Raw genomic sequence first — 26,179 nt, 5'->3', positions numbered from 1 at the left:
TTTTGGCATCTTTGGTCCTCCATATCGAACACTAGGGGCGAATGAAGAGGACGCTGGGATACACAAATACACATACAGTAGAAGTGCCACTTAGCCAACTGGATGCCAGTAACAAGCTAGGCAATAGCCAATGGCAGAGCAGCTATAAGTATGGTATGTTCAGTAAACTCTGGGAGCTGCGCGTAGCAGCCCATACTGAATTTTTGCCTTTCGTATCCTGAAATTTAGTTTGCAACAAGAGGCAGTATTTTCCTTTTGAGGCGTGTCAACAGGAAAATTCCTTATGTAGAGACGTTCGTAAGTAGAAGTACCACTGTATTAACATTTAATTATGTACTGAATAAACTTCAATCTCTGGTACTGCTTATCTAAATTCAATTAATAAGCACAATCTGCTTGTAGTGTGTAGATACAAATATTACTCAGTCATAGTCATAAATCATAAAGTCATAAAGTGATGTGGCGGATCACATTGTAATTAATCGCTACCATTTTCTGGTTCCAATTAGGAAATGTCACCATTCTTTGTGAGAGCTGTACACAAATAAAACCTCTTTATACCAGTATAATCAGTACTAGGGGTGTGACAATATATCAGAAAAGGTACTGTAATTTTCGGATAATAAGCCGCTACTTATTTCCCTCATTTTGAATCCGGTGTCTTATAGTCCAGTGCAGTTTATTTGATGATTTATTTTGGTTAATAGGTAACACTTTACTTGATAACAGAGTCATTAGACTGCCACAAGACCTGATGACATGACATTATCATGGGCTTTAATGAATGTTATGTCAGATGTCATTCAGTGTCACTAACTCCATTTATGTCCAGCTTGGATCTTTTCAATCCATTAAAAGTGAGATAATTTGCCGGATAACACGAAATGATGTCTGCCATAAGTATTCATTAATGCTTATGGCAGTGTCATGTCATAATTCTGACAGTCTTATGGCACCACTGTCAAATAAAGTGTTACCAAATTCCATTCCTAGCAATTAATGAAACATCTAGAACAATAACTGAAGAAATAATTAGCACAGAACATGATTTTTGATTGTTATTTACATCTGTAGCGCTGCTATGCATGCTAAGAGGCATCATAGACTTTATAATGATTGACGGGTCTGATTTCACTTTCACTGCGCAACGCCTTTAAGTTGAGGGGCACCCTCCCATTTCAAACAGATTGGTCGTCTACTAGTGATAGCCTTGTATCGCAAATTGTATCGTCAACATTGACGGCAATAGCCAAAGCAAGAAACTAACCCATGCTAACATTCAAGCTAGCTAGAAAACTCAAAAAGTCCACTTTTTAAGATCGCATTTTTTATTGCGTTCAGCAAATTTCACCACCAAAACACACTTTTTCGTTTCCAGCCAACAATTTATTACAAAAATTAAATATGAAAACTAAATAAATTAGAACCGGGCGAAGTGTTAAGATGAAAACGGTCTCGACTAGCGTGAAGATTAGCATAATTTAAACTTCAATGAGGTGTGACACGCAATCGAAAACAGGTTTTGTAGTATCATCATTTTTATCGGAGACTTCTGACTGTAAACGTCTCAAAATCACATGAAATTTAAACAAATATATATGAATCAGGATAAAGTCAATCCTGAACACTCGCCGGCTCTTTTATTATTGCTGTTCAAACAACGTGCACAGTTTAACGTCAAGCTATCATGACATGAGGTTTTTGTTGAACTACTTTTTACCATGAATTATGTACTTTTTGGTCCCGTCAGCGCCCCCCACCCCCCAAAAAAAATCTGCATTATTTGTTGTTAGTCTTGGCATACGACAGAGGCACAAAGTACAAAAACACCTTTACAGTATTGTGATTAATGGATAGTTTAGATTTTCTGCCTTTTTTTCTTAAGCACCATCACAAAAAGGCACAAAGGACAAATTTAGTGACTACCGTTCGCTTATTAAAATAATACACTGATATCTTAAAATATAAATACTTCTCCATCTTTGGATTTACTTGGGAGAAAAAAACACAGCTGTCCATTAAGGCTTTTTAAAAAAATTTCTCAACGTGCCCAAGACGGACTGTTCTTCAAGTAAACTTAACGTTCACGTCTTATCGGGCGGCCCGTAAATGTGAAATGTGAAACTATTTACATGGCTAAAGATGCTTTAAATGCAGGCAATCGACCCTTAAGTGCAGTAAATATATTTGTTTCAAGTCCCTCGGTATTAATATATAGTCTATAATATGCTTTTTCACGAGAATACGACATCTTTCTTTAACTAGCAGCAGCTAATCTGGAGTTCCGGTGACAACGCACATTGCACTTTCTAATCTGATCAGGCACTTTAAAAGCGACCATTATTTCTTCGGCGTAACTTGAAAACTATCTTTCTGAAGCAAAAAAAACAAAAAGGAAAAAAAACAATTACAGGAACATTATTGCACCCAACGACTCTTCTACGCAAGTTCGGCGGGCATAGAACTTTTCATAATGCAAATAAATGTGGATTTTATTCTTTAAAAAGGTACTAAACTCAAAACGTGCAAAAGATTTAGGGATATTCGGTGAAATTAGTGCGGAAACGGCTGAATTAGCACGCACTTAGCACATGAGTTAGTGCGCAATTAGCTATCACACTCGTCATTGATAATGCGCTAGCTTACCCATCATCATGAATGCATTAGCGCACCTATTAAGTCAAAGTCGCGAACTTGCTCGCTCAACTGCAGCGAACACACTACTTCATGTTTTGCTGCCAGCTCACGCGTCGTCATGCGCTAGCTTAGGAGTTGTCAAATCGCAGAATCGCTAGCTCCCGTCTGGTCTAGTCACAGAGGCGCCAGCTCCGACGTCGTCAAGTCGCAGACGCGCCAGCTTCCGCGTCTTCAAGTCGCAGACGCGCCAGCTTCCGCGTATTTAAGACGCAGACGCGCCAGCTTCCGCGTCGTCAAGACGCAGACGCGCTGGCTTCCGCGTTGTCAAGACGCAGACGCGCTGGCTTCCGCGTCGTCAAGACGCAGACGCGCTGGCTTCCGCGTCTTCAAGACCCTGATGCGCTAGGTCACCCATTGTAAATTCACAGACTTACGCCTCATCAAGTCGAAGACGCGCCAGCTCACGCTTCGTCAAGTCGAAGACGCGCTAGCTCACGCTTCGTCAAGTCGCAGGTTGTGCTAGCTCAAGTCGCAAGACGCGCTAGGTCACCCGTCATCAAGTCGCAGACGCGCTAGCTTACCCGTCATCAAGTCGCAGCCGCGCTAGCTTACCCGTCGTCAAGTCGCAGGCACGCTAGCTTACTTGTCATCGAGTCGCGGGCGTGCTAACTCAAGGGTCACTGAATCGCAGGCGCGCTAGCTCACGCATAGTCACGCGCTAGCTCACTCGTCCTCAAATCGCGGGCCCGCTAGCCGGCAACCCGTCGATTCGCGGGCGCGCTAGCCGGCGGCCTGTCGATTCGCGGGCGCGTTAGCCGGCGCCCCGTCGATTCGCGGGTGCGCTAGCCGGCGCCCCGTCGATTCGCGGGCGCGCTAGCCCGCGCCCCATCGAGTCGCGGACGCTGTAGCCCGCGCCCCGTCGAGTCGCTAGCTCAAGCGTCGTCGAGTGGCAGACGCGTTAGCCCAAGCGTCGTCGAGTGGCAGATGCGCTAGCCCAGGCGTCGTCGAGTGGCAGACACGCTAGCCCAAGCGTCGTCGAGTCGCAGACGCGCTAGCCCAAGCGTTGAGTCGCAGACGCGCTAGCTCACGCGTCGTCCATTTGCAGACGCTCTAGCTCACACGTCGTCCAGTCACAGACGCGCTAGCTTACGAGTTGTCAAATCGCAGAATCGCTAGCTCCCGCATCGTCAAGTCGCAGACGCGCTAGCTCACGCGTTGTCAAATCGCAGATGCGCTAACTCACCTGCCATCACAAGCACTAACTCACCTGCCGTCGCGAACGTGCTAACTCACCTGTCGCAAAAGGCTAATTGGCTGTCATTGTAGCGAATGAGAGGAAAATGACGAAATATCCCTAATTTCTCACATATCTCACACAGCAGCTCTACTACAAGATAAAAAAAAAAAACAGTCCAAGTTTCTGCAATTCACAGTAAGGCTGTAAATCAAGTCATCCTTCATGAACTCTCAACCAACGTACTGGCTGACACACTTTTGACATCCATATTAAGGCAGCTTGCCGATTCTGCAGATACACACCTCTTAAAACACACGAGAAATATGTAAAACCGTCAACATAATGAACCGGACTAAATGTGGAAGACGGATCATGATTAGGCGCTTTGGGTTATTGCCTTCAACGTACGACCAAAGACGTACCGAATCCGGTAAAATCTGAAACATGATCTTAAATTTTGTTTTTTTAAAAAAATGGAGAATCTTCAACCCTGCATTCGGCTCCTGAGGTGCGTTCAGGCGAAGTACATGGTCCTCAGCGTGTCGTGGTGGATCTGGACAGCCTTGGCCAACGCCAGAGGATCCCTGCCGTTACTCTGCCCTGAGATGTGGCTGCCCTCCGCACTAGCAAAAACAGTTAAATCCATTACCCGAATATATTAATGGATCTTCTTCAAATGTAAGAATCCAATATTTACCTATCGTGTTCTTTGTCCACCAAGTGATAGCGTGCACGGAAGGCCACCAGGTGAGCGTAGTAAGCAGGCGCCGGGATTGAGACGGAGCGGGTACAGCGCACGTACGTGTGGCACAACTGGTAGGTGAGGAGTTGGAAATCGTCGGCGGTGAAACAGTTGTCGTCCCACAACACGTGGTAGTGGGACGGACGGCTCGTGCCCTGAGAAGAGAGGACGACAAATGTGGAAAGTGCAGATTTTTCTGATTGTTAAGATGCTACTTGATGCGGTTATGCTAGCAGAGTTTGTTAGGTGCTATGAGGATTTTATTACAAAAGACGGCTTCGTCTGAACAGGCTTATGCTAGCAATGAGTGCTAGCTGACTAAGACTAACCTGCTATGAAACGGTTAGCGCTTTAGCCCTTAGCATCAAGGATTTTCAGATTTCATCTGCTGCAAGCTAAGAAGTCACTGTAACGTGCATTTCTTGTGATTTTTACCTGTATTTTTCTTCGATTTTATTCCATTTCAATAGTGCGACTTATAGTCAGATGTGCTCTTTTGTCCAGAATTTACTGAAATCTCACCTGGATTCCAGCATGACTGCAGAGGTAAAAGTCAAACTCATGAGGGTGCGTGATGTCAGTGTCTACAGTCGTTCCGGCGGGAATGTTTCCGCTTCTTCCAACCTGTTCGAAAATCCCAACTCACTACTTGTATCTCAGTTCCTGTTCTAGCTTACGACGACTTACCCGTTCGTTGCGATCAGCGCAGAACAGTCGCGTGTGATGTCGTTTTTGCACGACAATATACGTAATGCCCGGTTGATATTCCTTCTCCAGACTGATGCACGCTTCTCTGATTGCTAGTAGCTCATAATACAACACCTACACGGAAAAATGTGTTGACTACATAAGAATACAACACCTAGTAAAAAGTATGAAATCACCAGTCTCGGAGGAGCACTCACACAGACATTTTATCATGTAGAACAAACTTAGATAAAAAGCTTGAAAAAATAATGAATTAGCATTCAGAAACACTAAAAGAAATGAATTTTTAAAAAAAAACATTGCGGTGGTCAGTAAATATTACTTTTATAGAGCAAGTGCGGGGAAATAGAAATGGAATCCTTGTCAAGAGTCAAGAATCTGCACTGGACAAGGTGTCAAGAGTCAAGAATCTGCATTGGACAAGGTGATGATGCTGGAACTTTTGTTTGGTGCTGTTCCAGTGAGATTTACAAATATGACTGCCTGAAGAAAACATCAAATTTCCCTCAGTCCTTGATGATATGGGGCTGCAGGTCAGGCAAAGGTACTGGGGAGATGGCTGTGGTTAAATCTTCAATAAATGCACAAGTTTACATTGAAATTTTAGGCAGCTTTCTTATCCTTTCAATTGAAAATATGTTTGTTATTTTCCAAGATGACAATGCATCATGCCCACAGAACTAAAACTGTTAAAGTATTCCTTGGAGAAAGACTCATCCAGTCAATGTCATGGCCTGCAAATATACCAGATCTCAACCCTATTGAAAACCTGTGGTGGAAATTGAAAAAATTGATCCATAGCAAGGCTCCGACCTGCAAGGATGATCCGGCAACAGCAATCAAAGACAGTTGGGACCAAATTGATAAAGAATACTCATCAAGTCCGATTGCTTTTTTTTTTGCTCCCGATTCAATTCCAATCATTCCCGATAATTTTTCCTGATCATATACATTTTGGCAATGCATTAAGAAAAAAATGAATAAAACTCGGACGAATATATACAGTGGGGAGAACAAGTATTTGATACACTGCCAAAGCGAAAACCCATTGGCAGTGTATCAAATACTTGTTCTCCCCACTGTACATTCAACATACAGTACATAAGTACTGTATTTGTTTATTATGACAATAAGTCCTCAAGATGGCATTTACATTAACATTCTTTCTGTGAGAGGGATCCACGGATAGAAAGACTTGTGACTTTGTATATTGTGACTAAATATTGCCATCTAGTGTATTTGTTGAGCTTTCAGTAAATGCTACTGCAGCCATGCCCAAATGCATGATGGGAAGTGGAATCATGACTGTGCGTAGTGCTACCAAGTACCAATTGATATATCTTCTCTGCGTTGGGAAATAAGAAAAAAGATCAGTTGCTACCTTGCTTCCCCACATTGCCTCCCATGATATTTCTAATCGTAGGGAGAGGGATTGTAAGGCTTTAGCCAATTAAAAAAAGGCTCCAAAGGCTGCCAAAATTCACTCTACTAATTTTACGCTTTTATCTCTCTATATAGGTAAAAGGGCGCCATTACAGATTGAGCGCGGCAATGCGTGAGTGGGTCGTGCTGCGCATGCATTAATTGCGTTAAATATTTTAACGTGATACATTTTTTAAAAAATTAATTAACGCCGTTATCGGGATAAATTTGATAACCCTACCTTAAGCCTAAACTAAAGACTCTGGATGAGTGTAACATATTACATATTGTATTATAACATATAAATTCATTCATTCATAAATAAATTCATTCATTCATATTATGTCTGTAGCATTAAATACAATTAGAAAACGATTTAATTTAAAAAAAAAAAAAATAAATAAAAAAAAGGCATGGCCGATATTTTTTGGGCCGATTCCGATACTTTGAAAATGACGCGATCGGAAGCGAACAATCGTCATCGACATCTCTAGTTTTGATTGTTATTTCCTTGTTTGTTTCTCATGATTCCATATTTTTTTCCTCAGAATGGAGTGATTCCATATATATTTCCCTACACTTGCTTTATAAAAGTAACATATACTGACCACCCCAATGTTTTTATTCATTTCTTTTAGTGTTTCTGAATGCTAAAGAGCTGCATTTTTGTATTAATTCATTATTTTTTCGAGCTTTTTATCAGAGTTTGTTCTACATCAAAAAATGTCTGAGTGAGTGCTCGTCCGAGACTGGTGATTCCATACTTTTTGCTAGGGGTTGTACAAGTAGCAACTGGTTGCTAGTCTTGTTTACCTGTCTGAACTGGCCCTCGGACACACCATCTCTATAAAAAATGATTCTGGTTGGCTTGTAGCGAGTGGATTTGTAGAACTGGATCAAGAGTTCTCGCACCATAGAGGCCAAGTCTTGGATGACTTCCTGTCTGGGCCTCTGGACTCGCACGGTTGCGCAGTACCTGCTGGGGTGAGCGTCCATGCTGCCGACAACCTGCATGTCATAGGTTCAGTTCACCACTTTGTGAGCGACTGTGTGAGTAAAACACTTTATTTTTAATCCATTCAAACAATTCACATCCAATCCATTTTGAATGGGAGAGACTCCCAGTCAAAATGAATTGGAAGCATATCCCCGACAAATGTAGTCCAGTTCCTCACCGCCGCGATTGATGGCTTCTTCCCATCTCCCGCTGGAGGGTGAGTGACATCAGCTCCAAGAAAGATGATTGGCTGCTGGAAAACGGAGGGACTGGGTAGATAAACACATACAACATTATACTTAATCCTTAATATTATACACATTGCAGTTTCAACACGCTCAAGGAACAAACAAACAAACAAAAAAAACTGGTAATGCATAAAGGGTGAGGCCAGATTTCTTAGATGGAAAAGGGAAAATGGTGGAAACGGGAAAGAAAAACAACTTCCAACTATGCTTCAATAGAATTTGAAAAAGTACCCCAGCATATAAACAACAGAATAAAACATTACAACGGAAATCAAAAGACTTGCACATGTGGAAGAGGGAAAACAGAACAAGGTGGAAAAGGGAAATAAAATCAACAATGTTTAAAATTCACCAGTTAATTTAAGAACTTCATTGAAACCATGGCCCATAAAAACCATCAAGGTTTTACCACTGGTGAGGACCGACAAGGTGAACCAATTACTTCGATGGGAAATGGGAAAACAAAAGGTGGAAAAGGGAAAAAACCCAACTATGCTCCTTTTAAACTATGGGAAAAACCCCAAGCACAATCAGCAACATAACTCAAAAGAGGAGTTAAAAAGGGAAAACAAAATCATGTTGAACCGGGGAAAAAAAATTAACACCCAGCCATGCTCCTATTCATGTAATAACTTTACTGAGTTCAACACTAATATCAACCATGAATGGTAATTACCGTTGCTGAGGAACCAGGATGTTGTTGATGCCGCCGAGCTTGACGTTGATTTTGAGGCAGAGATTGGACAGCGTTTGAGGTGAGGGCTTGACTACGTTCTTTACCTGGACACACTGAGTCGCCATGCCAAGAAGGGTGTCGCCAACCCGCTTCACCTCAGCTGTGAATGACAAATGGGATTTTATTGCGAGATTGCAGCCACATTTCATTAACTTTACAAGCATTTTGTTTCTATTCTGGTGTGCCAAGAGTCCAGCTGTCATTAAAAAGGTTGGTCGTCTCTATACCGTAGACGGGTGTTTTTCCAGGAAGGATTACGATGATGAGCTGAAGGCCCATGTACGTGTTCTTCAGGTGTCGGAACATGGGCTCAACACTGTCTGCACCTTGGGCGTATTTACAGAAACATGGCTGACCCTGGATTGGCATGCCAGCATCTTTGGAAATTCTCCGAAGCTGATCGGTAAAGCTCCTGGAGGGAAAAGGAGGAAGCAAAGTCACCTCAATGGCAGCTATTGACGTGATAGATTCATTAAAAAAAACACCTAAGAACTTTAGCAAAAGAACAAAACATAACAGGACTTAAAGGGAACCTCAGACCTAAGACTTGTAGTCTCTAATAAGCCACAATTGTTCTCTTTTCCTAAAATAAGTTATTAGAAACTAGGGATGTCCCGATCCAGGTTTTTACACTTCCGATCCGATACCGATATTGTTTTGCCCTTCCGATCCGATACAGATACTGGCCGATACCGATACCGGCCTATCTGAGCATGTATTAAAGTTTAAAGTTATTTAGCCTCCTTACTTAGTTGTCAGACTCATGTTGAAAAGGGTTTTAGTACTCTTGATAACAACTACCCAGCTGAATTAGGTGAGTTTGAATAACACACGATGGTTGGTAACAAGAAACTGACCTGTTTATTCAGTGACAAACACAAAAGATTATAAATAACAAACAGAAATGGCATAGTCAGTCAGTAAAACGTGCAAATAATATTGTAAACTGTCAGTGGAAAATCCCACAAATCCCCAAGCTATTAGATGCTTTTAATGTTTCGTGCATTAGTTACAAAAATTGTATAAAAAGCCTCTCAGGTTTAAATAAACGACTATTTCAGTTTCAAGTTAACATTTTAAAACAGTAAATAAACTACTCAAGTCCCCATTCTGTATCAGCAGCTTTAAACTACATTCAATTAATTTAATTTTGCGAATCAACTGTTAATGTTGTTAAAATTGCTACAGTTATTCCATAATTTCCCTTCTGTCTACTTTTGACATGTGAAAGTTTTAAAACTGTTTTGAAGATAGATTCAAGTCAAGATTTTGCCGATTTAGGAGTATTTTAGATAAAAAGTTAATTAGGTTCGCTTGGAAGGTTCACTACAACAGCCTACAAGGGAAGTCTCCTGCTTTAAGATGGCGGCTGTTTACTAACGCACCTAGTTTTCAATGCATGTGTTGCTCACGCTGTCGAGTCTGTCATTTTGCATCTAGTTCTACATACGTATGATATCTATTAGACAAGCATGTTTACTCTCGGGACGCAATGTGGTCCGTTTCTCATTGCGTCCCGAAGACCTCGCTGTGTATTAGTTTCGCTTTACTTAACATATTTCAAATAATCGGAATTTGGATGTTTGTGAATAGTTCTCGAATCTTCCACGGCAGAATTGCTCAAGGATGGAATGACGTCTGGGCATGTTGTACCGTGGTTCTAATGCTGCGTTCCAGAAAAGTGGGATGTCGGACTTTTCCGACCTCCGACTACGAAAATATCACTGGAACACCTCTCGAACTGGGAGGTCCAAGTCGCGAAGTCGGAGAAAAAATAACTACCCAGACTTCCAAGTTGTTTCAATCTGACGTCAGTGGACAAAATAGCGCTCAAGAACACGAATGATAACACAATAATGAAGTAAATCAAGTTTATTTGAGACGCCATGTATTTTTTTCCTCATACAGTGAATTGTCTTTGTTGTGCTATGTTTTTATATTGACGATGAGCAAAGGATGTAAATAAAAAAAGGCAGTTTACAGTGTGGGCTATAACGCAGCCGTCGTTTTTCCTCTACTATTTGATCGCTGGTAGGAAGGCAGGTTCACTGGAGGTCAAAATGTCTTTGGATGGCCAAAATAAAAAACACCTCTTCGCGATCAGCCATCTTTGTTGTTTACATTTGCTTGGAACGCTTTGAGGTCGGAACTGGTACCATCCGAGTGGGATAAATCCGACGTCCCACTTCTCTGGAATGCAGCATAATGTGTTGGATGGTGCATCTTTACTCACGAGAGATAATGGCTCGTCATCCAGAATGAATTCTTGATTATTCTTCTTGCAATGACTCTTGTTATTCCTTGGGCTTTGGGACTGTGGAGTGCCAGTTTGTCACGCATAGCAAAAGTTTCTGCCAGTGTTAGTTGCGGAAACGACCTTTCTTTTTGTCTTCGGTTTCCTTAACATACTCCTTATATTGTTTGTGGTGGTATGTCGCTAAATGCTTGATTAGGTTGGTTGTATTAAAACTTCTTACAGCTTTACCACCACACTTGACTTTATTGTGGCATATGTTGCACTCTGCCTCTTCGTCGTCCTTTAAGGTGAAATGATCCCACACAGCTGACAGTTTTACCGATAAAGTCTCTCGGTAAATTGGGAGACGGTAATGTAAATGTAGTGTGTTGAAGGTGTGCCGTAAAATGCGGACCGGATTTTAGGGAAACCGAAGCAAAAACGGGAATGGATTATGTAAATTGGTGCGCTGGAAAACCCGGACCGGACTTTCAAAAAAAAAAACTGGATCCGAAGTCTGGATCGGAATTTTTCCGTGTCGGCCGATCCTATACCGATGCGCATTTTTTTGCCCATATCGGCGTCCGATCCAATCCAAATATCGGATCGGGACATCTCTATTAGAAACACATACAGTATACAGCCATTGATTTAAAACTCTATAATATTTAGTACATGTTTTGACCTACGAAGGGTGCCATGTTTTATGCGTGCAATAGACGCTCGGGGTGATGAAGTAGTTGGCCCGGACTGGGAGAATAGCTGTGCTAAATAGCATGCAAAGCTAGTACAACCAATGGCATAATTTTGTCACATTCTGCAGCTGGTCAGATTGGTTTGTTACAGAGCTGTGGGATGAAATCCTCACGTAGTACCAGCATCCAATTCCAGTTTATCAAGTGTCTTAAAACCGATCCTGGGCAGGTTGCCAAGATATTGACTTGCTGCCATTTGACAGTTTGTATTCTCGATCCCTTCGTCGCCTGCCTTGGTTTTTTTACGTGGCGAGTCATCCAACACATACCTTTTTGCGGACATTGAATGAGCAACAGTGGCTTCCTCTGTGGAGTCCTCCCATGAACACCATCCTTGGCAATAGTTTTACATATAGTTGATGTGTGCACATTAGGGGTGCAACGGTTCAGTTAGGCCACGGTTCGGTTTGAACCTCGGTTTTGGGATCACGGTTTCGGTTCGGTTTGCGTTTTGCTTTTCTTTTTTTTCTTTTTTTAAACTGCCTTTATTTTGATTTTAAAAAATGAAATAAACACTTAAAATGTAAACATTTTTGACTGTTAAAAATGCCTCTTAGCTCTTTGGCTAGTGTAGTGACTGACTACTGAAATACACACACAGTATTAAAAAAGTTACTTGGCAAAGTAACTGGTGATACCTTTCATGTTTTTTTTTTCATTTAAAAAAAAAAAAAAAAAAAAAAAACAGTAACTTTTGCTATGTTTGGAGGTCATTTAAAGTTGTGAATCAACCGTTAAAGTTGATAAAATTGCTCTCGTTTTTGCATTAGTTCTCTTCTGTCTACTTTAGACATGTGAAAATTTTAAAACTGTTTCTTCCTTTAAAGATAGACTGAAGTCAAGATTTTGCCGATTTAGGAGTATTTTAGATAAAAAGTTGCTTAGGTTCACTCGTAAGGTTTACTACAACAGAGCCTTTCTGAGAAGTTTACTGCTCTAAAATGGCGGCTGTTTACTAACGCTACCGAGTCTGTCGTTTCGCATGTAGTTCTATATGCAAGACATCTGGGCGTAGATTGTATGTTGTCGGCTAAGTCAGGTAATAGTGGAGCCACCTAGCCTAGCATCGCGTTTGCTACAGCGTCTCAACAAACACTCTTCCCTCTCCGAGTCTCTGACTTTTCTCACGTCATTCAAGCAACGCATTGTCTCGTTGCAGAAACGGTGACCAAATCCGAACGGATGAAAAAAAAAAACGTAATGCACGAAAAACGTGCAGATTTTGAACGTAATGTACGGCGTACAAATTCAAAAATGAGTGCTCACTTGTACAAATTACGACGAGACCGTACAATTTGACAGGTATGAATTATAGTGGACCGTCACAGTTAGGTAGTAGCACTCTGTAGCACGGGACGTCCAACTTCCAACTATCAGTGGTCAGGGCGAAACTATGTGCTTAAGCGAAATCATTTTCGATGGCTTTGCGTGCCATTTCATAAATGTCGGGGATTACGTTGTTGGAGAAATATGTCCGCGAGGGAACAATGTAACGCGGGTCAAGCGTTGCAAATAAATTAACGAAGCCCGCCGTGTGTTTTCACTGGTGTCATCTTCGGGGTTGTCCTACCCTGAGAAAGTGATATCTGTGGGTGATGCCGGCTGAGGTGCCGGAGTCATGTTATAAAAGTGTTGCCATTAGCATGGGGAACAAGCGCTGAGCAATGCTTGCAATTTTTTTTTTTTTCAATCTTTTCTCTCCCTCCGCATTGTAATCCACGGGGAAACCAAAATGTTGCCACACCGCAGATTTGAAAGAAGCCGGTGCTTCCTCAAAATTCGGTCTCTCCAATCCTCCTCTCGCCATAGCTATGTTTTCTTTCATGTTTCACTTTCACTTCGCTCGTAAGCGAGAGAGGGCGTTACTCGGCTTCTATTACACAGGAGCTTGACAGCGATCCGACATTTACTTGCGGGGCGGGAATTTCTCCAAAGCGGTGCTTCACGTCACACACAGGCACACAGAGCTCGATCAATTCATTCCATAAGCGTTCGGAATACATTAATTGCAAAACCGAAAAGGCGCGGTTCATAAAGGCGCATTGAACCGAGCAGGGCGGACCGTACGGTTCGGCTTTGAACTGCAAACCGTTGCAACGCTAGTGCACATAGATATTGGACTGTGCCAAAGATTTCTGTAAGTCCTTAGCAGATACTCTAGGGTTCTTTTTTACCTCTCTGAGTATTCTGCACTGGACTCTTGGCGTCATCTTTGGTGGACGGCCACTCCATAGGAAAGAAGCAACAGTGCCAAACTCTCTCCATTTTTAGACAACCTCTCTGACTGTCGATTGACGAACATCCAGACATTTAGGGATAGTTTTGTATCCTTTCCCAGCTTTATACAAATCAACAATCCTTGATCGCAGGTCTTATTAGGTCTAGGTTTTATAGTGGACAGGGCAGCTTTAAACCACTCACCAGTTGGGCACAAACCTGAATTGAATTGTTTGTTAAAAATTGGTTTCAACTGCTTTTTAAGTATACTTAGGCAGAGGGTCCACCTACTTGATTTCCCCCCCTTCTGTCATTGCTTTAAGGCTATCCTCATTAAAATACGAAAACCTACAAATGTTTGGGTGATTTTAGTTAAAGAAGACACTGTTTTTTCCTCTGTGTGATTTTGAAAAAGCTCAGATTACATTTGATGGTGGTTTTATGCAGAAATGTGAGAAATTCCAAAAGGTTCATATATTTTTTCATACCACTGTATTTGTGTTTTATTGAGTCTTTTATTACCGTTTCATTGCCTCTAAATACTTGTTGCATGTGTTTTCCTCTCATACTTTTAAGTATTGTATTTTCTTGTGGTATCTTTTAAGAAGATTGTTGATCTGTTGACCACATTAGTCACGTACCGTATTTAAAACACCCTTATTTGATATTACTCGTTGAAGTATTTTCTTAAGACATCTTTAGTATGTTCTGCCTGTATGCATATAAACAAAACAAGCTGAAAGTGCACAGTAGTACTTTGGGTGTCAAATTTGCCTCTGGTAGACGTTTCGCTGGTGTAGCACATTTTGGCAGAATACTGGTTTTGTCCTACTCTCGTCTCATCCAGTCTTCCCTGTTCATTTTGCAATTGCTGCTCGTTTTGTTAAATATAGACTGTGATGTCCTGCTTATTAGTGTTACTCTTGGGTTCAAATTGAAAGGGCTGAACAGATGACATGTTTATGTCGCTATTCATACTCTGGAAGACCGGCAGCGTAGTCGAGTGACGTCACCAACAATGGCGACCTACTAGATAAACTAATTTTACAAATTGTATAAAAATGAAAACATCAAGAGAAGTTTTAACATCAAATTATTTTAACTCATATTTGAAGAACTACAACTCTTTCTATCCATGGTTCCCCTTTAAGACTTCAACATGTGTAAATGGGTAAAAAAGAGAAAACAAAAGGGTGGAAGCAGGAAAAAAACAATTACTACGTGTGGAATTAGGAATAATCGTTCAGTGAACTCACCTGAGATTCTCTTCCCGACACTGCCTCTGGGTGGCGAAACAGGCAATAGCCCAAATCTTGATCTCCACTCCTGTATGGAACTGCTTACCCCTCATGTCCCACACCCCGTGACTGGGCGTGGCCACTGTGCGGTTCTGCCAAAAGACGAGACCCACAGGGTGAAAGCTCAATTACGGAACTGCCCTCAAACTGAAACAGCTCATTCAAACTGGACCCGCATGCTCAAATGAACAGTCCAGATTGTTAGTATGCAAAGTGAATTGATAGAACCACATGCAAAATGATGTGTGGCAAGTACCATATAGGGTTCGGAGCTCACCCTGCCGCCATACTGCAGCATGGGGGCCGGCAGGACGCGGCCGGTCACCTGCGCCATCTCGTCGCGGATGTGGAACTGGAACTCTTGGACGAATGGGTCGGCGCTGTAATTGGCGCTCCGCACCTGAGGGCAGAAAAGTTATTAACTCATTGGCTGCTTGAGAAAATGGCGTCGCACTGTAAATCAAACAATATTTACCAGCCGGCTGATTTCTTCTTGTCTGTCCGGAGCAGAACGGGCTGTTGCTTTGATCATGGTGGATGTTTGGTTATCGGTCAGTTTTTTGATGCAGCGCTGACCAGCAACAACGTTGCATACCTGAAAATATAATTATTAGCATTATAATGTCCGTAATTTTCGCACTATAAGCCGCAGCTGTCCTCACTTTATCATGGGATATTTACACCAAAAGATATTAACTGGTAACACTTTATTTGACAACATTTGGCAGCATCATAAGACTGTCATAAGGCAAGGCAAATTTATTTATATAGCACAATTCAACACAAGGCAATTCAAAGTGCTTTACATCACATGAAGATCATAAAAATCACATTTAAATCAATAGAACGTAAACAAGACAATCAAAATAGGAAATAAAATAAGACCAAATGAACCAATTGGCTACAAAGCTTCATTGCATGAAGAAGCTTCATTTGGCCATCACTGCCCCCTTGGGGGCGAGTCAACCTCTGCTGCCGCTTGCTGTCAACACTGTTGTTTTCCAACATGCCTTCTAGCATGCATTGCAGCGCTACAGATGTAAATAGCAATCAAAATTCATATTTTGTGCCACTTATTTCTTCAGTTACTGTTGCAGTTGTTTCATTAATTGGTAATTATGGTATTTGGTAACACTTGATTTGACAGTGGCACCATATGACTGTCATTAGATAATCATAATTATGACATGACACTGTCATGAGCATTTATGAATGCTTATACCAGATGTCATTTTGTGTTATCTGGCAAATAATCTCAATTTTAAATTGATATAAAAGATCCAAGCTGGAAATAAATTGAGTTAGTGAAATATTTCGCCAGATGACAAGGACATAAGCATTCAGTGATGCCCATGATGGTGTCGTGTCAAGTTTTACCTGTAAACCCAAATAAATCAACAAATAAACCACAATGGAATATAAACTGCAGGATTTAAAATGAAGCAAAAAAGTAGCAGCTTATTGTCTGAAAATTACGGTAATTCACACAAAAAATGGGTGGGAATGCTTTCTTTCATAGTGGTTGATAAACTGTCGTGGATTTTGGGTCACTTCCTGTTGATTTTGGGTCACTTTCTGCTGACTTTGGATGCCTTCCTTTTCATTTTAAGGCATTTTCACGTCACTTTCTGCTGATTTTAGGATAAAAAAAATATTGACCACCAATACAGAATGTTTGTGCATCTGAGTTAAAAGTCAATAAGACTTCCATTTTATTTTTGGTAACTTCCTATTGATTTTTTTTGGGTCAAAAATAGTGAAATAGGTTTAAAGTCATTTGGACTTTCTGTTGCTTTTGGGGCATTTCTGGGTCACTTGCAACTAGTTACTGTCACTTCCTACTAATTTTTAGGGCATTACTAATTCATTGTAAGTCATTTCCAGGTCACTTCCTGGTGATTTTTTGGGTCAAAAATCATGACCACCAAAACACACGCGTCATGCAGCTGACTAAGCAAGATTGATGCTGACAAGAAAGTGATAGGCAAGACATCTACAAGCCCGAGGTTGGACCGCTAAATCCTGCAATCAACTCTTCTGGACAGTCCGGAACAAACGGCGGGACATCTTGTCTTGCCACAAGGAACATCTGATAAGGAGGAACCCACGACCAAGAAGTGGACACTCAGCACTCCAGTGGCGCTGAGGATGGCAAAATCCTTAACTCTCGTTGCCCTGACAACAATAATGCTCAAATCCCTCAGTCCAATCCATAACAGGCAATAATCCTAAACAACGCACAAACACACCCTTGTTCCAGACCACAGCCCGCTTCACCAGAGCCTTTAACAGACTGAATGTGTACTAATCGTTGTCATTTTTCTCGGGAATCTTTTGTTGACTTGTGATATGGTGACCCTGGATCCAGTCTGCCTCATCGCCTGGGTCTCCCTGTGCTGTATGATTGCTGCCGACTTGGAATAAATTGTCAACTTGTGTTTCGAAGCCTTTTTCCAGCTTTTAAAATGGAGTCAGTACAAGGGGTTAAGACTAAGGTGAACGCGCAGAGTTTGGCCTTTTGAGCGAGTTGTTGGAATTCCGTCGGCCCAGGTCGTTGGAATTTCGCTAGCGTGGTTCCGGCGGTTCGGCTGGCTTGATTCCAGCAATCTGGCTAAAATGTCTAATTTTTTCAAAGTCAATAGGATTGAATGAAGAATTTATTGTGAGTTTTCGAGAATTGAATAAGCAATGTCAATGCGCTCGGTTGAAAATGCCACTGAAAATGAATGGGGCTTTTTTGTTGTCAAAAAACCTGACTTTTTCAAAGCATCCTCACAATAAGCTTTGTGTCAGTTAGGAAGGGTATTCCTATTACTTACCTCAAGTGGTAAGTAGGTGTGTTTTTGTTCTTGTCCCACTTGTAAACAAGGCAGGTGGGGGTACTTGAGGTGCAAGTTGTACTTCTCCCGGAAGTATTGCGCTACTGTGCGTTCAATGGTCTGACCGTTCTCCAGTTGCAAAGGAAAACTGTAAATTGCAAGGGTACAAAGACTTGTCAGGTACAGTAAATTAGGTCGTTCAAACACTTTGGTTGTGTTGAAAAATTCAAACTGTACGTTTGAAGGCTTGCAGGGCGTCGTGTTACATTGCAAACTCGGTACTTTCTTCGCATGGTTCCGCAGTGTGTCACCTCTACTTTCAGACCTTAAAATACAATGCAAAAATACATCCAAATTAACTCATTGGCTGCAAATGACAGGTACATTTATTTTGAACTATAATCCTCTCAGTTCAAATGGATTGGACATATACTAGTGATGAAGTCATTTAAATTCGCATCAGATCGATAAAAAAAAAAAAAGTCACATGATTGGACGTCTATACTCACCTTTAATTTCTTTGGTAAATTTAACCCTGTGCGAATCAGTGAGTGGGCGGGGCTGCTCGTCAATGTTGTGAATGTCCAGCACCTCGCACATGAACTGAATGACCGGCTGGGCTTTATAAAACGCGGTGGCTGACACTGAAATCAAAGGACAAGAACATCAAAAAAATGACTTTGATACAGTAAACTGATTTTTGTCCTAATGCTATGCTAGCTTACCATCAATGTTGAGCATCATCTTCCACATAGCAGGTCGTACAGACTGATGGAAGCCGAACCAGACCTCTCGTCCTCCACCGAGCGGGTGGTCGTAACCTTCCGGGGAGGAGAAGAAGGACCGCCCGACAGGTGTGTACCTGATCATAAAAAGTCAAACCGTTAGAAATAAAAGAGGACTACACCACAGTTTTAGATGTTTCACCTACTTCATGGAGGGCAAGTGACGAAGAACCACGTCAACGGCATGAACCGGGTTGGTGCTGACGGGTTTTTCCAGGTCCAATGGTTGGGCCGTCCCGCGCCCCAGCAGGACGTCGTGCAGCAGGTGCCAGCTGACCAATGATACGAACCTCACGGTGACCTTAAATGGGCGGTCCTTGCCACCTTCGCCTGGGAGGGTGACGTCCAAATCCACCTAAGGGAGAGGTAATACACATACAAAACACCACCGTAAACTCTCAAGTGTGGTATGTAGTACAGTACAGTAGAGCTGTCCCAACTAGTCGACGTCATCCAATATGTAAATGCGTCGACGAGCACATTATCCCGTCGACGGTTAACGAAGGGTTAAAAAAATATATGCCTGGAAAGTTGAGAATGGGGGACGCTCGGTTTGCAAGCGGGGAAAGCGGCACAAAGCCAAAACAGCGCACAACGTTGTGTCCTGTCCCTTCAAAGCTTACATACCAGGCTGCACATTGGCTGTGAATGAACACCTAAAGCACCGTCACCCAGTTGTAATTTTGGAAGATGACAGGAGACAACAAGCTGACAGTTCATAAGTCAATCTAACTAACAACATTTTTGTAATTGAAGTTGCTAAGCCTGTCGCGCTAAGTAATAACTCCATATATCGCATGGTAAATAAAAATGAGGGGGGTAATTTTTTTACGGCTGCGTTTTGTCGCCGCGTCCGTGCGTGCATACATTTGTGCGTGCACACTTACGTGGTCATGGCATATGAGACTGTAGTTCCTTTCACAGATGTTTATTGTTCATCAACACGCCTTACAATTAAATTTCAGACATACAAAATAAGGAAACACATCTATATTCAACGCTGTAAAGTTAGCACTGCTACATTGAGGTTAATAGGGAAAAAAGAAAACATACTAACTGCTATAGACTGCTATAAAACATTGGCAGGCTTCTCCAAAACCTAAACTTGCGGTAAAAAGGTGACTCTTCAAATATGAAAAATCGCTAGTTAACAGCATTTGCAAATGAAAAAATGAAAAGTTAAAGTTAAGTTAAAGTTAAGTTAAACCGGTTAGCGGTTTAGCGAACGTACTTCTAGTGAACATTTCAAAATAAAAGCACGTCATGTTCAACATATCAATAACGATTTTTGGAGTTAATCTCCCATACTTCAGAATTCAGGTTCTACACTAAGAAGCTAGCTAGCTTTAAAATGACACCCCTTATGAAAAATCTGATTGGCAATGAATAATTAATATATAACTATAATTATTGTAATTAGGGTTGTTCCGATCATGTTTTTTTGCTCCCGATCCGATCCCGATCGTTTTAGTATCTGCCGATCCCGATATTTCCCGATCCGATTGCTTTTTTTTTTTGCTCCCGATTCAATTCCAATCACTCCCGATAATTTTCCCCGATCATATACATTTTGGCAATGCATTAAGAAAAAAAATGAATAAAACTCGGACGAATATATACATTCAACATACAGTACATAAGTACTGTATTTGTTTTTTATGACAATAAATCCTCAAGATGGCATTTACATTATTAACATTCTTTATGTGAGAGGGATCCACGGATAGGAAGACTTGTGACTTTGTATATTGTGACTAAATATTGCCATCTAGTGTATTTGTTCAGCTTTCAGTATATGATACTGTAGCCATGCCCAAATGCATGATGGGAAGTGGAACCATGACTGTGCGTAGTGCTACCAATTGATATATTTTCTCTGCGTTGGGAAATAACATAAGGTATTAAGAAAACATTGCTTCCCATGATATTTCTAATCGTAGGGAGAGGGATTGTAAGGCTTTAGCCAAAGAGCCAAAAAGGCTCCAAAGGCTGCCAAAATTCACTCTACTCATTTTACGCTGATTTTATCTCTCTATTTAGGTAAACCGACACCATTACAGATTGAGCGCGACAATGCGTGAGTGGGTCATGCAGTGCATGCATTAATTGCGTTAAATATTTTAACGTGATACATTTATAAAAAAATTAATTACCGCCGTTTTCAGGATAAATTTGATAACCCTACCTTAAGCCTAAACTAAAGACTCTGGATGAGTGTAACATTATGTCTGTAACGTTAAATACAATTAGAAAACGATTTAATTTAAAAAAATATATATATATTAAAAAAAGGCATGGCCGATATTTTTTTGCCGATTCCGATACTTTGAAAATGACGTGATCGGACCCGATCGATCGGCACATCTCTAATTGTAATAATATTATATATAGTAGTATACTATATTAATGCTAGTTATATTTTTTAAACAATTGTTTTGAATCATGTTGAAAAGGCAGAGTAAATCCTCTGAATCTGTTCACATTCCATTCTTTTGCACTATTTAATGCAATCAGCATTTGACCTCATTGTTTATTTGTGATTTATTATTGTTATTTACGTCTTTATTTGGACTTTAATAAAGAATTTAAATATTCCAAATTGTTTTTTGTGGATTAATAAGTGTCAACAAAAACTTAATTGCTGGATTATCTTAAAAAAAAAAAAAAAAAATTAGTCGGCTAATCGTTAAAAATAGTCTGCCGACTAATCAGGAGAAAAATAGTCGTTTGGGACAGCCCTACAGTACAGAATGACTTCTCTTACCCCGCCAGTGGCGACAGGAAGTGGGTTAGCTGTGTAGAGGCTTTTCTTCCCATCGTAAACTGGAAGGTGGTCACCGAAGATGGTCACCTTGAAATGTTTGACCATGGAGTCCACCACTTCTCTGTGGAAAATGAGCATAATTAGACATTGATTCAAGTTTGATGAATAAGTAAGTATGTGGAGTAAGTGGAGTATTTAGAGAAAGTAATGAGAGAAATCAAGTAAATAAGTGAGGAGAGAGAAGGGATGTGGGAATAAAATGGCGTCGCACTGTAAATCAGACATTTAGAAAGCTTTTCCTGCTTAAAGAAATGTTTGCAGTGGTAGAACTACACCCCGGAGTTTCTAGAAAGGGAGCTCGGATGAGCCCATTTAACCTATTGGCTGCCATTGATGATGATGGGGGAAAATATTACATTATGCTTTTGTGATGTATGATTGCTTCTGTGACATAGATTGTAACAACTTCTATTGTTTTTCACCTTGTTCCCATAGTTAGGAGACATGCTTGAGAATCTCACGAGATAACTTGTTTTGCACCATAGTATTGTTTTACTACACGCCTGGGTCCCATAGTTACACGCCTGGGTCCCATAGAGATAACTTGTTTTGCACCCATAATATTTAACATTTGTTCGCATCTGTTGCAGCACAGCTTATTTGTCCCATGTGAAAAGCCCTTTTTCAAGGGAGCTGAACCAAAAGTTGCTTAAATGTTTGTGATTGGACGGGGCCGCGCCGCTCGGGGGCGGAAGTTGGCCTCTCCGCCTCCGAGGGGTGCCTCCTTACAAAACCGGACATTTCCGGGCGACCTGTGAGGTCCGCCAGCGGGTCACGTACGGATCGCCTGGCTTTGTCCCTTTGCCGCTTTACTGGAGTGTTGCTGGCTTCCCACTCACTTGTCACGGTAAGCGATTTTCATTGCTAAAGGGACATTTTGTTTTGCTGTAACGGTAACGCGGGGATTCTGGGGTTGACAAGCTCAAGTCTAGCGTCATCGTTGACATTTGTTGATACTTGTTTGCTTGCTCTTGTGGGATTGTAATCAATAAATCTCATTTATTCTGCATTTTCTAATCAATAAACATCGTCTATTGAGCAAAAGTGTGCCTGTTACTGATTCACCGCGAACCTGGAAATTTCGGAAAACTGATGACAATAGACGTCCTATCCATCTATCGGCGTCAATGGCACTAAAAGATATTCATCCACTACCAACAGAAGACAAAATTAATGAATCTTGTGTTACCTGTTGACCCTGCGAGGACATTTGTCAGGTTTGATGTCAACCTCGTACAGGTAGACGTCAATCTTGGGTATCTCAACCTGGAAGCAGTTTGCCAGAAGCTTGATGGGCTTTCCGACAGTGCCATAGCCGGGTCGCTGCGGCAATGAGAAAAGGGCTTGGGCGCTAGCGGCTCCTGCAACGCCACAACAAGTCAAAAAACGTTTGTTTTTGGAATTACCGCAAAGAACAAACTCAAATTACATCATTAGCAACAATGTACATTTGCGAATAGCCCCACAAGCTAAGCAGGACGAAGCTAACTGACCATTATTTGATAGTTTGGGTTGCTATGGCAGTGTGTGAAAACCACACACGCACAGCTGTCAAAACGAGTCAGGCTCTCAAGACAAACCTGACGAGTTTACGACACCTGCTTCCGACAGACAAACAACATTGAAAAACTGGTTTGGGCCTGTTCTGTTCCTTACTCGGATGAAATAAGTGCTTGTTCGCTGCTATTGAGGAAAAAAATTCTGGTATTGCTGGTTGTTTAAAATGATTAAAATCCTAAGAATTAAAGAAGCGACTGGAATTTACATTGCTATGCTGCATTTCTTGGCTTATTACACAACAAATATTATCCATCAGGTGATAATAAAAACAGTTTTTCCTGGCTCAAATTAAAGCCTTATGCAAAGAAGTTACATGTATTTTATTGTACTTTACATTTTATTCATTATAAGACGTAACACAGGAAAATATTTGCTGGTTTTATGCCACACTTTTGAAAAAGTTTAAGATATTTCCTATGAAATAAGTAGTGCTTGATCAGGGGGGAACTCAGTGGGGTGCTGGAGGTGTCGCGGCACCCGGCCCAGGCCTCTAGAACCCGATTTGTGGTCATAACATGTCGTAACGGAGCTGAAATATAGTGTTTAAGTGTTAAAATATCTCGAATACATCCCCACCTCCCTTGCTCGACTGGTTGTTGCCTGCAGAAAAATTTTCGTTAGCACCGCCCCCGCCCCACACATCAAAGGATCATCTTAAAGGGCCCGCGAATAATCATCCCCGAGGACCACCAACCGGACGTTCGCCTCGCGGGGAACATTTTTACTTATCGCACCCGGGCCCTGTTCACATTTGTTCCGCCCATAGACTTCATAATGGTATTGACGTGTCAGATCGGTCGTGCACTGCGCTTCGCATTCAAGTAGGGGGCCACCCACATCAAGAGGAGCTATTCACAAACACACAGACGCAGCGATCTTACACCGGATTTTTGTTGAAAAAGTACGAAAGCTGTACCACATACAAACAGGAAGGATTGTCTCAGGAGTGATTTGTTCGAGGATTCAAGGTAATTATTATATTTTTCGTACCATGCATGCATTTTGAAACGTTGTGACAAAAATCCACGGGAGAAATTAGCCGCTACGGCATAGGCGTCATAGTTCGCAATATTTACATAAAATAAACGCTAACTGTGTGTTTTTTTTTTTTTTTTTTTTGCTTTTCCCAAGAATCGAGACTGTTTTACGTCTCAATCTATAAAGAATTCGGGGATTTAAGCATTTATTCACAGGAATTTTCAACAGAAAAGCTCTGTTTACATAAGGTGGCCGCTAGCTACATTCACTAACAGACTAGCATTGTACTTCGACAGATTTATGTAAAATAAATGCTAACTGCACAGTTTTTTTTTTTTGTGCTTTTAACCAAGAATCAAGACTGTTTTACATCCATATCTAGAAAGAATTCGGGGATTTAAGCATTTATTCACAAGAATTTTCACCGGAAAAGATCTGTTTACATAAGGCGGCCGCTAGCTACTTTCACTAACAGACTAGCATTGTACTTCGACATAGTTACGTAAAATAAATGCTAACTGCACGTTTGTTTTTGCTTTTAACCAAGAATCAAGACGTCCATATCCATAAAGAATTCAGGTATTTAAGCATTTATTCACCAAAATTTTCAACAAAAAAACCTCTTCGTCTGTGATTCCACTCGGTCGGTTTTGACGGCCTCCCCAACAATGCAGGCCTCCTATTTATCGGCCCCGCGCCTCGTGTCCTGTCAACACATTATGAAGTCTATGGTTCCGCCACTGAGCTTGATTACATTAGTATAATTTGAGGGGAAAATGAGTTAATTGCTTTCAAAAACTGACCAAATACACAATTTTCATGATAATTTGGGATTATTTGCTTCCAGACCTCCCAGTTCAAATGGATAGGACATATCGCCCTCAATGGCAGTGAATGTATTTCATTAGTACGGCAATACGTTAAAAATAAAAGTGTGCCGAATACTACTTTTGAATTCAATCTTTTTTTTTCGTTCAAAATGCTTTTAAACGGAATTAATCCCACGTGATTAATCTCGATTAGTAACCTTTGCCCAATCCTAAAGGCAATGGCAGCCAATGATAATATGTGGTTCAAATTTAACCAGAACCATTTTTGATGCGGTTACTCGTCTCAACCCACCTGTTGTTCCGCTTTCCATTCATGAGTTCTCTTCCCGGATTACCCGGCACCCAGTGACCAATCCTCCCCGCTCAGAGAACGCCTTCCCCGGATGATCCAGACGCTGCCTCCCGGTTGCCCCGGTTTGGGTGGAACCGGGCCGCTGGGGCAGAGGTGGGTTCACTCACCCGGTAGTTATCCCAAAGTAAACCAAGAGTCGTAAAAATCAACCCGCTAACTTTTTTTCAAATTTTTTTTCTTTGAGAATTACTTCCGTCTGAAACCGAGAGTTAAAATTCTCCCAATCTTGCTTCGATATGGCTGACAGAGTGTTAGCCGCTAACCCTCAACAAACTACGGTAACATTTAGACAGCGTGACAACACGACAGATGGAGTTCCTGTGAATATTTACCCAATATTTAATTTCGTCCTCTTGTTATTTTGCGTGTTTATCAAATAGTATCACGGTTTCACTACCCCGAAATTTGCCTCGACAGCAGCGACATTTAGCCCGGTGAGTGAAATGTATATGCAGCGCCTTCTTCTGCCCTTAAGTCAAGTTAGCAAACAACGTAAAGATACACTTCCGAAAATCCCTTTCAGAATAATGTCTTTTTCCGACTGACACGTACTTTTTTCACATTTTTGAGTGACACTTTTGTAGAAGGGAAAGGAATTCATGTGAAATATGGTTTTATATATTTTCTGCTACACAAGTCTTCATCAGTATTGAATATAAAAGTAATTTAGCTTCACTTACAAAATAAAAGATGACTCTGTCCGGTTTTTCGAACTAGTCTACAAGCAAAACTTGACATAAGAATCAGGCTACCGCTGCCACCTAGGGAACTCCGTAAGGAAATACCAACTGTAAAAAC

At 41.3% G+C, this 26,179-nt stretch overlaps 1 protein-coding gene across 3 annotated transcripts; it reads right to left on the bottom strand.

Moving 5' to 3' along the window:
• Window positions 1–164: 164 nt before the first annotated feature.
• On the bottom strand, window positions 165–25,880 carry ago3b (argonaute RISC catalytic component 3b). Of its 3 annotated transcripts, none has more exons than XM_057828316.1 (19): window positions 25,322–25,880; window positions 22,851–23,022; window positions 21,602–21,722; window positions 18,984–19,192; window positions 18,778–18,914; window positions 18,562–18,696; window positions 18,290–18,377; window positions 18,053–18,200; window positions 15,709–15,828; window positions 15,511–15,633; window positions 15,192–15,325; window positions 8,955–9,139; window positions 8,668–8,827; window positions 7,922–8,012; window positions 7,560–7,754; window positions 5,304–5,438; window positions 5,139–5,240; window positions 4,572–4,771; window positions 165–4,497 (listed from the first exon to the last, which is right to left on the bottom strand). In XM_057828316.1, the coding sequence occupies exons 1-19, from the start codon at window positions 25,338–25,340 to the stop codon at window positions 4,389–4,391; spliced, it is 2,583 nt and encodes an 860-aa protein (XP_057684299.1). In that variant the 5' UTR covers window positions 25,341–25,880; the 3' UTR covers window positions 165–4,388. The 3 variants fall into 3 exon arrangements, with proteins under 3 accessions (XP_057684299.1, XP_057684298.1, XP_057684300.1); XM_057828315.1 differs by having other exon boundaries at window positions 166–4,497; window positions 15,490–15,633; window positions 25,322–25,879; XM_057828317.1 differs by lacking the exon at window positions 165–4,497 and having other exon boundaries at window positions 4,568–4,771; window positions 15,490–15,633.
• Window positions 25,881–26,179: the final 299 nt, after the last annotated feature.

This window comes from Corythoichthys intestinalis, chromosome 22, assembly GCF_030265065.1.
Source record: "Corythoichthys intestinalis isolate RoL2023-P3 chromosome 22, ASM3026506v1, whole genome shotgun sequence".
NCBI lineage: Eukaryota > Metazoa > Chordata > Actinopteri > Syngnathiformes > Syngnathidae > Corythoichthys > Corythoichthys intestinalis.
Note: the sequence above shows the minus strand (reverse complement) of the source record. Positions and strands in the feature narration are given on the sequence as shown.